At 36.3% G+C, this 16,794-nt stretch overlaps 1 protein-coding gene across 1 annotated transcript in view; it reads left to right on the top strand.

Annotated features, from left to right (window-relative positions):
- Positions 1 to 1,523: 1,523 nt before the first annotated feature.
- Positions 1,524 to 16,794, top strand: part of LOC136837201 (metabotropic glutamate receptor 2-like) — a 142,229-nt gene continuing 126,958 nt past the window's right edge. The window contains exon 1 of the mRNA XM_067101871.1: positions 1,524 to 1,823. Within this exon, the coding sequence (XP_066957972.1) occupies positions 1,812 to 1,823 (12 nt within the window). The 5' untranslated portion in view covers positions 1,524 to 1,811. The remainder of the gene's footprint in view (positions 1,824 to 16,794) is intronic.

Consider the following 16,794-nt stretch of genomic DNA (forward strand, 5'->3'; position numbering starts at 1 on the left):
AAATACTGAAATATAAATTTCCTCACAGCCTTATATTCAACACTAACCTAATTTCTATTATCAAGTTTCAGTGTTCAACTATAGTATACCAATATCCTCGTCATGTAAACATATCAAAATAGTGCATACCATCAATAACACAAAAGACTTGTGACCCTCCAAAATCTCTTCAAAATCTCAACCTAACCCATTCCCTCTTCTTCATCTCCTCTCCCTGGAAAGTAACTCTAAGCACTTATTCAAAACTGAAACTATAGTTTCAATTACTTCATACATAAGTTCATAACATTAAGTTGGATCAAAATATCATGAACAAACGTCGTTTGTGTTAAAAACCTATATCTATTCATTTCTCAGCACTGTATAAGCTGTAAAGGTAACAAGAACCAAAACAATGTCATTAGATTATAGCACAACTGTAAATAAACTAAAATATTTTTGAATTTAGATGAAAGTAGACATCGTCATGATCAACGTCTGGTAATGACGGTAATTATTCCTGAACACCAGTGTAGTGTGCCGTTTTTTATACGTTGTGGTTAAAAGTTGCTTTCGACCGTCGTAGGTGGACATGACTGCTAGGGGGAGAATATCTGCTTTTGACCACCAAAGGGTTAAAGTTTAGCTACAAAGGGAATTTCAACTGGGGAGGCAGTGGGGGCGCCATGCATCCGACTGGTGGGCCCGGACACCCCAACAGCGACGCCACTGACATGGGACTAGGTAAGTAGCCCCTGTACTTTCAAGGAATGATTTCCTTAGCTGTAGCACTCCGTGGTTAGAGGAGGATATCTGAAACTACTCACTTTGAATGACGTCAGTCAAGTGGCGTAGGGGCCTTTTCGGGATATAGTAGGCTACGTCTATTCTAAAAGCAATTTTTTCTCCAAGACGGTGCGAGGAAATGGCTTTATTTTAATCCAAAACGGTGCCGGTTGAAGTGCACATTCTCTTTTATAAAGGCTCTGCTCCTAGTGTTGTATAAGGATCTAGAGAGAGAGAGAGAGAGAGTTGGAGGTCGGTAATGTATTGAGGGATAAAAATAGTCTGCGGTCTTCCTAATTCATTGCATAATGTCCAAATAAACGGAATACATTTGAAAACCAAATGACTATGTTCCAAATGAAGCGACACTTCACAAACTTCGTGTTTCCTCTAGCAGTTATGGAGGATAACCACACAACTCCCCATCAAAGGCATCAGGTCAGAGCGTACCCCTCACACAAGGCCAGGACCTTACCACCAAGCCCCCTGCTTACCTGTCTACCTTCCTAATTAGATCCAGTCCCGTCCCACCTGCAGAGCGACAACATATTTTTAAGAAACATATCCATTGCATAATTTGTTATCAGTACATTTATATGGTGTACAAATCAATATAGAAGCCCTCTCATTATTCTTGGAAATTAATTCATCCTTAAAAAAAAAAGAATGTCTGAGGTCCAGTTCCAGACGTAGGAGGTTTATGTTGCCATGGCAACGCGGGAAAGCTTGCATTTAAATCGTGAATGGTGGCAGCTGGTGGCCAGTCTACCAAACGCTGGTTGTGAGTGTCGACTCCAGCGGAACTTGCTCCCGAAAGAGAGGTTGTTTGCCGGCATTAAGTTTACACTAAGGCTAAACACACCTTTAGTTGTCCTGCGACATAATCCTCGATTGTCAGGCGGTAACTGTAAGAAAAGTGTTCGATAAAGAACTATTTACAAAATGTTATCATCTTAATGGCTTGATTTTTATTGACTGTTACTGTGTTAATAAACTACATCGAAGGAGATTCAAAGAAGTTTCTGAGGATTTGCAGCTCGGGTACAATGAAAATATCGGTAAGTACTAGCATTTCCACGTTATGTTTCATTCTTCCATCTTTACCGAAAACTTATTCTACACAGCTTGACAGGTCTCAGGTTAGCACACATACACATATTCATGATACACAATATATATGTGTATATATATATATATGTATATATATATATATATATATATATATATATATATATATATATATATATATATAGATATATATATATATATATATATATATATATATATATATATATATATATAGGTATATATATATATATATATATATATATATATATATATATATATATATATATATATATATATATATATATATATATGTTATAGGTTCGAATTCCGGTCAGGATAGGAACATAATTACATTATTCTCTCAGACCGTAAGTAATTCCTAACGCTCAGTAAATTCGGTATTAATGGGTGATTCCTATCCAGTATTCTAAACTTGATATACTTATCATAGTGCTTAAAACTACAAGTTTCGAACTTGGAACTCAGCTCTCATGCCGGAGATGTCTTGATTTTCATTCTCACTATGCAACCTCTGGGACTGGAATGTGTATAGCGCTGATAGGTGAATATACATACATACATACATACATACACACACACACACATATATATATATATATATTATATATATATATATATATATATGTATGTATATATATATATATATATATATATATATATATATATATATATATATATATATATATATATATATATATATATATATAGGTAGGTAGGTAGATAGACAGATAAATGCAAATGAGTATATGGCATCTACTATTTCCAGGCAACACTTTTCCAATTTTCCGTACCTCTTCTTGTATTCAAGGTTGGAATTTTGAAGGATTAACTGATAGATGTTTTAGCCATTCAATCATGGCTATCACCAGGGCAATGGCTCTACAAAGAAACTACAGTGGTTATTTAATGGTCAGTGTAGCCAAATTGTAAAAAAAAAGATTAAAAACAAAAAGAAGAAATAAATATGAAAGCCAAGGAAGAAACATGGTTTTGCAAGGCTTCGTCCTTCAGCTCCTTTGTGAATCCTAAAATAATTTTTTTGTTTTAGTTTAAAACACGTTTTTATTAAAATGCACTAAAAGTAAAAATAATTATTTGAAACACACCAAGATTTTCTTACAATTAATCATGTCTGCAAAAATAAAAGCGTGTGCGCCAAACATGGAGGGAAATGCCAAAAGAAATAAAAAAAAATATATATATTTCTTTTCATGTAGCAATTCCTTCCATGTTTGGCAGCCACGCTTTTATTTTTGTAGACATGATTTATTGTAAGAAAATCCTGGTGTCTCTCGAAAAATTATTTTTTCCTTTTAATGTATTTTGATAAAAGCGTGTTTTGAAAATTTTTTTATATTTTTTATTTTATACTTTTTAGTTTTGACAGAAATTGTAACCAATTTACTGTATGTTCCTGTCGAGCCAGAGAAGATTTGAAAAATCCGTAGAGTCATTAACTTATTCTACTGAGTCAAAGAAGGTATGAAAAATCCGAAGAATTTAATCCAAATCCTGAGATACTTGGAAAAATGCTACATCGTGTAAGCTGCATTGTCACCGGAATTGAGTAAGCATGCAAAATCTCAAGTCCATCGGGCGAAGGGAACACGTCGAAAATTGAGTTACAAGTTTTAACCCAAAACAGACAGACAGATGCAGAAGTCAAGTTAAATAAAAGCATATAATAAAAAATACAAGAGCAAAATGTTCGGTTGGAGGCGAGAACATAGTTGGAGGACACTTGAAAGTTCAGCATAGGCTGCTGTAATGCAGCTCAGCACTGCAGGAATATATATATATATATATATATATATATATATATATATATATATATATATATATATATATACATATATATATATATATATATATATATATATATATATATATATATATATATATATATATATATATAATGTGTTTATCGTTTCTAGGCATGTGCTTTTGGGCATGGTCTTTATGGTAGGCAATTCATATTAAGTACTAATGCATATTTGGCATCTATTATTTGAAGGCAACACTTTAACAATTTTCTGTACCTCCTCTGTTCATCAAGGCAGAAGTTTTACAGGAAAAGAGAAAATTTTTTGTTACATTCATTTATTCTGATGCTGACATCAGTCACTAATTCAGGGCAATCACCAGATCACTGATTACAACACACCAGTTTTCACAAAAACTGCAAGCACTTTATGAGAACCAGATGCTCACAAAGATTTTTTTTCAGGTTCTCTAAGGGCGGATTTTTGCTTATGTATGTTCACAAAATGCCAGCGTGTTTCCAATTATTGCGATAAATTTAATATCAACTCCTTGGAGTTGACGCCATGAGGCCTACATATCTTAAGTCAAGGGGCTTTCGTGCCTCCTCCAAACATTTAGCCTTGTAAAGCTTTTGATCCTGTACTCATTGGATCTCTTATGGATATTGCTGTTCCACAGCACAAGGGAAACTATTAAGCTGAGGCCTCCACTTCCTACCCGTAAGCTCTCCCTTAGCCTACTTTATGGCAGATATTTATGTTTTTTATGGATTTTTTTTCATGAGTGAGGTATTCTTCCATTTTCTTCCTAATCATGTCTTCTATACTGTTGCTTGGGTATCAGATATTTGTCAACAGTTATCTTACCCATTCCAGTTCCGCGTGGACAGCTTTCCAGGTGCTGTGGTTGAAAAGGCTCTTCTAACGCACAGGCACCAACATTAGAGCTTATGTATAAGTCTGGAAAGTCCTCTTGCATTAGTGCAATGAGCAGTGCTTGTAGTTTTTGTGAAAACTGGTGTGGTGTAATCAGTGATCTGATGATTGCCCTGAATTAATGATTGAAACAAGTGTCAGCGTCAGAATAAATAAATGTAGCCAAAACTTTTCTCTTTTCCTGTAAAACTTCCGCCTTGATGAACAGAGGAGGTACAGAAAAATGTTAAAGCGTTACCTTCAAATAACAGACGCCAAATATGCATTAGTACTTAATATGAATTGCCTACCATAAAGACCATGCCCAAAAGCACATACCTACAAACAATAAATACACTTTCTATATATATATATATATATATATATATATATATATATATATATATATATATATATATATATATATATATATAAAGATCTGTAATACATCAGTAAGCAGCAAATCTCGTGTAATATCAAATGTCCTCAGCCTCAGGATAACATTCACCGAAGGGGAACTTTTAAGTGATAAGCGATCCGTCACCGTGTGAACTCGAACCACTGAATGGTTGGGGGACGACGATTTGCTGCCATGAAAACTATTACGTCCGTTATTCTTTACTCTCCTTTATGATAGAAAACGGGATTATCGAATGGAACAACGGAGATTTATGAAGAATTCTTTAATCTCCTCTTGGCAGTGGAAATGATAATGAAAATATCAAGCTTTTACGTTTCACAGGTTGTGGAACTTAAGTCCAAAACACTTTAGCAGATTAATCGTTTATGAATGGATGTGTGAAACAAAAAATGGATGTGTGAAACAAAACTCATGAAAGAAAATCTTAAGTGTACAGTAATTGAAACAGTTTATATGTAAATATTTTATCATTTCATGCGTATTAGAAGTTGATCATCTACAGGAGGTTGCTGAAGGAATAGTTTCATTCCGATTCATTAGAGTGCCCTCATCTGTTCTTGAGATATCCTTCCAACAAGCACTGACCAGCAGATACGTCGGGCAGAGTTCGTGGGAGAGGTCTAGCTGCTTTCGTGGAAGGTGAAAAACTCATTGCCTTTTAATCTGACTTCGCTTTGTTATTTGACATGGCCATTTTCTTCTTCTCCTTCTCCTTCCATGGTTTTTCTTCTCCTTTCTTGGTAATCTTGGGACTGACGACGTTTGTCTTGTTGACAAGCAAATGTGATTTTTCCTCCTAATTCTTAATATTCGTTGATTATGCTCAGACTGATTGGGATTCTCCATTGCTGTTTGGGGTCTGTATAGCAGTGGGACTTTGTTTTAGGAATCAAGAAGGAAAAGAACAGAAAAAGAGAAGTCAGGAAGAGGAAGCGGGACCCACTTACTCTTTCTGTACTCTCCGAACGCCTCCTTCTTGTACTATTTGTCAAACGATGAATGTTGTGTTTTATTAAGAAAAGGTAGCTAACTGGAGGTCCACTCCACTGAACTACTGGATCGTACATAACATTTTCTCACTTGGAAGTGTTAGTTCTTTGCAGAATTTCTTATATGCTTCATATAAGGTATTTTATTACGGGAAAGAGACGCAGAGATCGCTTGAATTCTGTTTCTTCTTGTATTATACAAAGGGAAGGCTCAAAATCCTTATCAGAATACACTTTTTCCTGTAATATATATATAAAAAAGTGAGTTCTTCATTCGTTTCAAATTTTTAAAGGAAGAGAGAATAAGGAAGATTTTCGGAAATATTTTCTCTGAACTACAAAGAAGAAGATGAAGAAGAAGAAGAAGAAGCAGAGGAGAGAGAGAGAGAGAGAGAGAGAGAGAGAGAGAGAGAGAGAGAGAGAGAGAGAGAGAGAGAAGCTGCAAAAGGGAGAAACTTAGGTTTGGGTTTATAAACTGTTCCGGTATGCGAACTCTCTCCGACTGAGGCGTCGGATCTTGAGACCCGACAGCCTCTAGGAAGAAAGAGCGAGTCTCTTGGCAGTAAAGGCACAAACAGGCTGTCTGGAAAGACCAGCAGGATGGATGACCTTGTTAGTCAAGGTCAACCTGGGGGGAAAAACGAGAACTCTTAGGGATAAAAGGGTCTCACTGATTAGTTGTGACGCTGAGCTATTGATTGACGGGAGCGTTTTTGCATGAAGGAGATTTCTAGAACGGGCCGACAGAATTCAGCGAAACGTTGCAGAGGTGGCCATTAGGCGACCCACTCGAGGTGATTAACTTTTTGGGAGAAATCGACCCGGAGAAGATGCCCTGTTGGTATCGAAACCATATTAGAAAGTTCCTTTATTTACTCTTGGGTTGACTCCGCGGAGGAGTTACCAGCGAGGGAGACAGCAGTACCATAGCAATTGTCATCACTGAGAGACAGCAATGTGTCATATTTACTTTTGTAACTGTACAAAGTTGCCACAAATTCCGGTGCGAGTTACACTAATACAGCAAGCGGTCTCGCAAATGTTAACAACCCAACATTTATTCTTTTCCATCATAAGATGTTAAGTCTGTCATTCTTAGTATTGAATAAATGAAGGCGCAACTAATGCCTATTATATGGCGCATGGAGGTCATAGCTCTTAGTTTTGTGGCAGTTGTAGCAACTGACTCATTTCAGTCACGTGTGCATGTTCGTAAACTAAAGAGTAAAAAGGATTCTTTCATACCTCATTGGATTTGTGACTGAACAATGAATCTGAAAATGATGTTTCATATGACTTGGCTTTTGTAAGTTAAGGTTCGTCATATCTCCGCATCAGATCACGTGACTGATCCAAGCTTTTCAAACCAACCAAATCAGTCAAAATTAGTCAACCACAGCCGTTTTACTGAAAGCAATCAAGTAGTCAAATGGCGTGACAGCCAGCAGGCACTTGTTTGGAAGCAGCTTTGGTCATTTGATGATCACACTAAAGGATTAACGACCTCATCCAGAGGCAAAGTATTTAACGATCGCTCGGACAGCGAGGTCTGGATAGGATCGGCCACCTCTACTTATATACCTTTTAAAAATGATGACTGTGCAAAGGTCGCATATATCAACGAAGAACAAAGAAAGCAAATTGGTCCTTCTTTTATTAGGCTGGCTTCCTCGTAATGAGGATAAAAAACAGGATGCAAAAAAGAGCTCTCAAATACAGATAAAAACAGCGAAGATGCCGTCCTGTCTTCCAGGCATACTCGAAAAGCCCGTCCGGACAACTTTCTTTCTTTCTGCTCGCTGACCTTACACTATATATATATATATATATATATATATATATATATATATATATATATATATATATATATATATATATATATATATATATGTATGTTATTTATATATATAATAAATATATATATCTATATATATATTTATATATGTATATATATATATAACTAATAATATATATATATCTAACTAATAATATATATATATATATATATATATATATATATATATATATATTATCTAACTGATAAAAGGAGCCCATAAAAACACTGAAAGTTTAGAAAGACTGCTGTCAACTACAGTGGCAAATCTGATATACCCATACAGACACACACACACACACATATATATATATATATATATATATATATATATATATATATATATATATATATATATATATATATATATATATATATACATACAGTATACAGTATATATACATATGTATGGATATATCAGATATTGCCACTGTAGTTGACAGCAATCTCACGTCCCTATCGTGTGAGAAACTTTGTGTGGGAGCAAAGGAGTCTGGCATAAACGGCAACGGTCATCAGGAGGATTAAGAGTCAACAGAGTACGTAAAGCATCTTACTTCGGATTGCCAAACACAAATACAATATTCTATAACTTCTAGCTTAAAAATACTTTGACATCGTTCTCATACACGATTGCTTCTCAAAATGTGTGAATTCCTTCCATCGCATAAGACAGAGAGAGAGAGAGAGAGAGAGAGAGAGAGAGAGAGAGAGAGAGATGTTTGATTTTCTTCTTAGATAGAATTCGCTCCTACGTGCTGGTATGCGGGCTTTCATTTCTGAGAAAAAACAGCAGAAAAACTAAGGCGGACTTTTTGTGATGTTTTTTATCGGTCACCTCTTTCTCTTGTTAACTCGCGAGCTCCTCTGAGAATATCAATTTCCCATCTGTAGACTTCTCTTGATTTCGCTTTCTGCAGATTCTCTCTCTTTCTCTCTCTCTCTCTCTCTCTCTCTCTCTCTCTCTCTCTCTCTCTCTCTCAGACAAACAGACGCAAAACTGTTGTGAAATCTCCCCCAAAAAATCCTGTGTACACTGTTTGTCGCTTCTTCGATGCCTGTAACACTTTGCATTCGCGAAAAGTTGAGCAAACCACCACTTGGACCTATCTGATTAACACTTGCTGAAAAACAGTCACTGAACAGGCTTGAAAACGAGGAAAACTAAAGAAAATGAGGGAGATCCGAAAAATATTTTTCCTCCGTAGGGAGTTAGTGCACCTCACCCAGTGCACTGTACTGTAGGCATCGGTGACGGTTGTTTGTAGCGTTCTTTTGTTCCTTACCTGCAACCGCTTTTTAGCCCTTTACTTCACCTCGGTTCCCACTCCCGTTCTTCCATTTTGCAGTCCAACCACTCCAACTCCTTTTTTTTTTCACTGCCTTAAGCGTTGGATGACCCAAAGTGCCAGAGCTTGACATTATAGCCGAATTTTCGTAATAAATATAGCAGCCGATGGCTTTTTTTTTTTTTTTTTAACAGCGAAGGACATTATGCTAACAGGAAGCTGTACCCCATCATAGGTGAAACCAGTTGATTGTCCTTACGGGGAAATGAACGGCGAGCAAAAAGGTCAATGCCAGAGCACTGGGCTGCAATTTTGTCTGAAAATAACTCGTGTCAATTTAGGAAAATACAAAAAGGCAAACTTACCGGTGGGTGGTGAGACCAACCATCTTTCCAAGAACGGATGATCATACTTTCGTTCAATTATTATTATTGTTACTTGATGATCTTGTTGGTTACTTGCTGGCCACATGTTCAGTTCCGCACGTTTTCTTCTCTTTTATTTTTTTTGCATACAAGCTCTTATTTCTAAAGATATGTCACTATATCTCATCAGTTCGAAAAACTATTCTTGTACACCACTTCCATCAGATTTGAATAGGGATCAAGTTTGGTAAGCAATATGCAGTAATAATGAGTAGCTTTGTTCAAATTTGGCTGCTCTTCAGTACTGTGCCTGTGCAGACCGCATCGGCCAGTGGCAGGTGTGGTGTGTGATGTGCGCAGGCCGTGTGATTTCCTCCGCACACCTTTTCCGGAGAGACGAATAATGGACGGCATGTGAATCACCAAATAAAATCGTTGGCTGTGATAAATATTATTCCAGTGTTGCTGTACCACAAAAAGGGCGCCAAAAGGTGCTTATGGTATCATACGGGCTGAGTCGTTTGATGCCGTAAGCATTTTTTTTTCTTAATTTCAATGGAGCGTTTACCTGGTTAATATAATTAATACTATCCGTTTTATAAACAAGTAGGCCTATATAAATTAGAACGGTACCCTCATGAATTCCAGGCCAGCTAAGACTCACGGGGGCTTTCGCTGATTTAGCTGATTTCATTCTCCTCGATTCACGCGACAAACCCTAGAATTCAACGTAAGTACAAATAGTTGCCTCAGGAAGTTTCAACAAATCCTTACCAGCAGGCAAGGCATACCCTTACTTTTGTGCGTATGCTGTTAATTTCTGCACTTCCTTACAAATTTCTTGTATACACCCAAAGATTTCAAGTACAATATTTTAAGTTATGGTACTACTTAATTTTCTTTATCAATGTGTTATTAAACTCTATTTTGTCAACTTTTGTCTCAAAGAAAATTGTGGGGTGCATTTCAAGAAAAGTGACAAAGGGATGGTGAGAGCCAAAGTTTATGATTGCACACCGTAAGCTCCCAGGTCACTTTGGCTTCAAGGCAGAACGATCTGTAATGACAGGCCACTGTTCGTTGCTGTAGGTCTAGGGCAATGCTTAGGTAGATACCCAAGTGGGAATGGACGTGGCAAGTTGTTTGAAAAATGTAATTTTAGGTTTGGAAACATCAAGGTATTTGGTACTTCAAATCTAGTAGAAAACATGGGTGGTTTAATCATCGCCACTGGTATTTGGTAAAGTGGACAAATGGATCTAGGTCAGAGTTGATCCAGTTCAAAGAAGCTAATCGCTTTTTTTCTACGTTTTTTTTCACACATGATGGCTACCAGTTTGAATAATCAAAGGATCTTATCTAACTAAAAGGAAACCGGAAAGGATTTAAATAAGAAAATGGTACTAACTTGAAAATATTAGAGACAACGGTATTTCTACGGCACATTCAGTTACGCTAGATCCCAGGGCTGGCACAATGACCACATACAGACTTGACTTAGAATGGCGGACGCTTTCATTTCTGGACGTAGAAAAGATATGGAACACCTGTTTTTTATCTGGCATCGTTGGAGAACGCTGCACCTATTTTCATTCATTTAGGTGGGAACTGACTCCCACGAACTTTCAAGCCCACTAATATCATAACTCCTGTTTGCGAAGGGCTATTTGCACCAAATACCCTTGAAGTCAATGTTGTTTTGCCAAAACCGAAATAGCCTCATTTTTTCCAAACCCTAAAAAATGGGAATGAGAATGAAATTCTAGTTCTTCAGTTCTGTTTACTGACTTTGCTTCGTGTTGCCCTCATACCAAACTAACTGTTCCTTTCTCCGTGATAATAAGTGCAATACACATTATCTACTTAATTTCTAGGAAAAAATGGCCAGTGTTAGTTTCGATTTACTGGTAAATTTGATTCAAGCAAATGAAAACACATAATTTTTCAGATCCTGATGTGCAAATGCTTGGAATCAAATTCTTCAGTTCTTCATTCATTTTTACTAATTTGTATTGTGACAGTCTTATGCTAAGAAGTGGATCTTTTATTTCTCCATTTTTAGCAATCAGGTGCTTTTGGTTAACTTGAACCTGGGGGTAGGTAACGTCATTGTACCTCGATAAATTTTTGGGTAATTCCCAAAAGAGTCACAACTCCTGCCTGTGGTACATGAAAGGAAGTTATGATAAATAAATTAAGATCTGTTTCATCATCATTTTTTTTTAGGCATAGAGAGAGAAAGGTGAGTCTAACCCCTACATCATCAATGTCAGTGTTGTCATCATCAGTGCTGAAAATATGAGCTGTCCATGACGGCCTGCTCTAGGAGCAAGAGCCCGTGCCACCACAAGACCGCCTTAATCTGAAAGAATGATACTTCAGAGATGAAAGTTCGAGGAGCCTGAATTTCCTTCGTAAAGTTTTCAGTTTTCTCTAAAAGAAAACGATTGAGATTCTTTGTCTTTGTCTGTCCGTCCACACTTTGTGTCCGCCCTCACATCTTAGGAGCTACTGAGGAGGCTAGAGGGCTGCAAATTGGTATGTTGATCATCCACCCCCCAAAACATACCAAATTGCAGCCCTCTGTCCCCAGTGGTTTTTATTTTGTTTAAAGTTAAAGTTAGCCATGGATCGTGCACCTGGCACCATAGAGGTGCCAGCTGCCGACGGATCCTCACTTGAGGGCATCTGGGGAGCAACTGAACGCTGCCTGGCAGTGGCTGGGAGTTTCATGCTGCAGCACATCGAGTTTCATACAGCATTAGCCTACACGCTGTACAGAAAACTTCGGTGCATTTTTTACTTGTTTACATTTGTCAAAAAAGAAATCATAATATTATATCATTTTGAGTCAAACATGCACTATGGTCATATACATTGTATGCAACAGTTTACAGTAAATATCATGGCATAGTAATTATTGTGTAAAACTTCTCATGTCTGGCAAACAGACTCTGGTCTCTCTCTTTCTGTCACATACCTACACAGACAAACTCATGCACTCCACAAGCAACCTTTCCCTGACGTGGACCCAAAAGATAAGTTGGGCAGTTGTATACTGGTATATCTTAATCAGTCATAAAAACTTCCTGTCTCTTCTTGAGAGAATGTTAGGTGTAGGAACTTGATTCAATAATAATTGCTAAAACTGATATTAAGTGAAAAGTTGTGCAAAGCATGAAATGTTGTTCTCTGAAATATACCCACCATAATTGCTGTGTTTTTCACTGTGCCGAGATTTGAAAACCACTTTATACTCGTACAATATTGCTTAATCCAGTGATGTAAACACAATTTCATTATCTCGTGGAACTATGGATAACCTAATGTATAATGAATAGTTTCTGAGTGCAGCCTATAAGGCTTTGGTTGGAGGAGAAGTGAACCCACTGATGCTGCACTGGTACTCCTTCGACGGCCAATCAGAAGCCTCGTTACGAATGAACTTAAAAATCGTGCCACTCCTGAGACCTAGCCTAAGAGAATCCTGTGCACCATGCCTACTGAGACACGGAGGAGAATAAGACATGGAAAATATTCCAAGAGCTGGAAGAGAGTGGGGAAAAAACCAGCCCAAGACCTGATATGTCGTAGGTTATTATACCCACAGTTCAGTCAAGATGGGATGTTATAGCAGGTGAACGAGACAGCAGGTTAGAAGAACAATAACGAAAACACCAGATGTCAAGAATCAGTAGTAGGGTCTACTTAAGGAGAACAGAAGCTGGTTGTCATGGAAGAAAGCAAAGAAGACTGTATTTCAGGAACATTCCTGAACAAGAAGGGCAAGCCCAATATTATAGCTAAATGTGCTTACAGTTCCAAAATCAGGTTTATCAGTTGGATTTGGAACTAAATACTAGTTCCATTGTGTCTTAATCACATGCTTCTCCTTTAGGCATGCTCCCAATATCAGATGTGATCAACCGAAGAAGAGCACTTTAGTTTGAGCCTATGCTATGGCTTATATAAATGGAACAGCGGATTATCCAGTAACCTTAAAGCGAACTCACGGGAATGTTGTGATATCTGACTCATCAGCAAAGCACCCACAGCAGAAAGATTTGCTCGTGGAAAGTCACGAAGCGGAGCGGAGGAAAGCAGGAGCAAGAAGTAACCCTTGTTGGGCTTCCTGGAAACTGGGAAGGGACAGACACATGCTTCAAAGTCAGTAACCTCTGACATAAAGTAATCCAGTCATGAATAGGACATGTGTAGAACTCATTCATTCACGCTGATGCCTATACCAGACTCTTCCTGTAACATACCTACAGTATAAAGGGTCTGTTACAGGTCACGAAGGGCTGATTTTTGGGGGGCAAGGCTACAATCATCTTTATGTACTGCCAGCTGATACTCTCATCTTAGTGGTAGTGCTCAATACATACAAATGCTCTTCTTCTATGGCCATTTTTTTTAAAGCTATGAGATGTATTAGGAAAGACGTAAACACATTTCATGATGTTTTTATTATTGTACTTATTGGAACTTAAAATGCAAAAGCATGTCATGGTGGCTGCAAATGAACGTAACGACGAAAATTAGGGTGACTTAAAACTGACCAAACCCATAACCTCACTAGCCGAGTGAAAAATCTTGAAAATGTTTATTATTCTCCAGGATGAAACTTTCACACAGGTAACATTACCGGGAACTTCTCTTGTAGTCCTTTTTCAGTGTCATAAAAGATGCCATCTTTAGCACCTAGCGTCAGAGTGACAGGGTCATTTTAAACAACTTGCAGCACGCTATATAAGGTAAAGAGCAAACAGGCAACCACCGTTTAGTGTTATGGTAACGATTGACATCTGATGAAATCTTGTCGTTTTTCAAATCTCAAAATGATCTTGCAAACATTTTTTGTCATATCCTGAGACGGGAAAGGAGTTTGCATGTCAGTGTCGGGAGGGACTTGGCGTTGCGCATGGCATCGTTGCTGCAATATGTGTTGCTTTCGCCGTAGAGTATCGACATTTATTGCGGGATAGATCATAATAGATAATTGCATCCGAACTCGCAGCTAATAATACTATATTCCTTACACACACTCAAACACGCACGCACACACACCCATACATGCATTATATATATATATATATATATATATATATATATATATATATATATATATATATATATATATATATATATATATATTGTCACGAAGTGATAAAGTACCTGGTTATTAAACAAATATTAAGATATATATATATATTGTCACGAAGTGATGAAGTACCTGGTTATTAAACAAATATTAAGACCAAAAAATTTACCTCACTTCAGCCAGATACTTGAAACCTCATAATAATAATAAAAATATTAAGACTGAATACTCTAAAGGTACAGTGATCCCTTAAAACCTGCTTAACACTTGAAAAATCAATCTGAATTTATCAAGTTATGGGTGAGGTAACAACTGATAAGCTATAAAAAGACTAGGGGAAAAAGGGCATCACTCCATCAAATACTCTAATTGTTTCCCTGGTTCTACTTCCCTTTGATAAATACACAGGAGAACTAGTAAGATATATCACTCACCTTGAATACACACACAAATATCTCTGATCACTGGCGGTCAAAATGAAACACTGTGCTTTTAAAACTTTAAACAGACAAATTTATTTCTAAGTTCAAAAGTTATTAGTAGACTTCACAATCTCAAAAAGATTTACTATTACTTGATGGCAGAGTAAGATTTAAGTATTTATTAACCAAGATTAACTCACAAAACTTTAATTTATCAAGAAATCAATTTAATTAAGCAAAATTCAAAGGATTATCACTCACTCCAGATTATAATGTAAATCTTAATAATTGAAATCAACATGAATGTTTGCTAAAATCATAATAATTGAAATCAACATAAGTATTCACTGAAATCTCAATGAAATCAACACCAACAAAACACTAATTAATCACCAACACAAACTTTGGAAAACACTGTGAAATTATAAACACATGAGCATATAAGAATAATATAAAAACACAGACATATAAGAAAGAAATATGCAGAAATAAATATACCAACAGCAATTTCACTAAGACAAAATATGTTTAAAGATTATATCAATCTTTCAAAAGATTGCCTTCACTTTTAAAAAGATTAAACTCATCTCTTACTAAAATCATAATTATCGTTCACCAAGACAACACTTCAGATTTAAACATGATACAATACAAGTAAACAAACACATTACCTAACTCCATTTTGTAACCTATAAAACACACTTTTTCACAATGGCTGTAGAACGAAAATATTTTAAACCATTGTCAAAAAATACTATATTTCGTGGGAGAGTGACCAAAAATCTCACAACCTTCTACATAAGGGTGAGCTGAGAGAGAAAGAGATCTTACTGTTACCAGGTTCCTTTCCTAACTAACTAATTCTCGTCCACCATCGTCTGTTATACCTACAAACCTGGGCTGCCAGTTAGCCATTTCAAATCTTAGAATAACCTGAGTCCCGTCTTCTACATTCTAGAATACCCAGAATACAGAATTCCTTCTTCTACAAACAGAATACATGGAATACAGAATAAGCACAGTATTCTTTGGCTTGGAAAGGAAATATGTTTGGCCCTTTATCTAAATGATTGGCAGATCACTTACTGGCTGGACGGTTGTCCAAACAAAGGCCACTTTGCACGTGATCTGTGGCCAAAAAACCCTGTCAACCCTCGTCAGATCTCTTATCTCTTCTCACTTTCCCTGGATGGATGCATGCTCAGCTGAGCAAACAGGATGTACTCATTTTAACTGGTTACCAAAATATCTCTCTACAGAATCTGAAACTTCAACTCCCACAAAACATGGTATGTTATGAACACAAAAGACTGTCTAGCATTTATAAGCATTGCACAATATTTACTTACATTATAGAGTCATTTCATTACACCACACAACACATGAAATAGCTGTAAGAAAAAAACATCAAAGTCATAGACAATACATCAAAAACACAGAACACATATTACTTTTACAGAATGGTTATATATTATAATATATATATATATATATATATATATATATATATATATATATATATATATATATATATATATATATATGTATATATGTATGTATATATGTGTGTATTGGAGATGGAGATGAATAGTAGAATTTCATTTTAAATATGTTCAGCTGATTCAACGTGTGCATGAATATATTTGTGAATATTCATATATTATTTTTAATTGATTCTGTTCAATATGTAATATTACAATTTAATTTCCAAAATAAATGTGGGCTATTTGTTTTATTCTATTTCTGAATATTTGTTGATTTAGCTATATGGAAATACACAAATCTGAACGACTCCCTAAGGAATTACTTAAATTTAAAAAATGGTTAAAAACTCAAGA

This window comes from Macrobrachium rosenbergii, chromosome 58 (assembly GCF_040412425.1).
Source record: "Macrobrachium rosenbergii isolate ZJJX-2024 chromosome 58, ASM4041242v1, whole genome shotgun sequence".
Classification (NCBI taxonomy): domain Eukaryota; kingdom Metazoa; phylum Arthropoda; class Malacostraca; order Decapoda; family Palaemonidae; genus Macrobrachium; species Macrobrachium rosenbergii.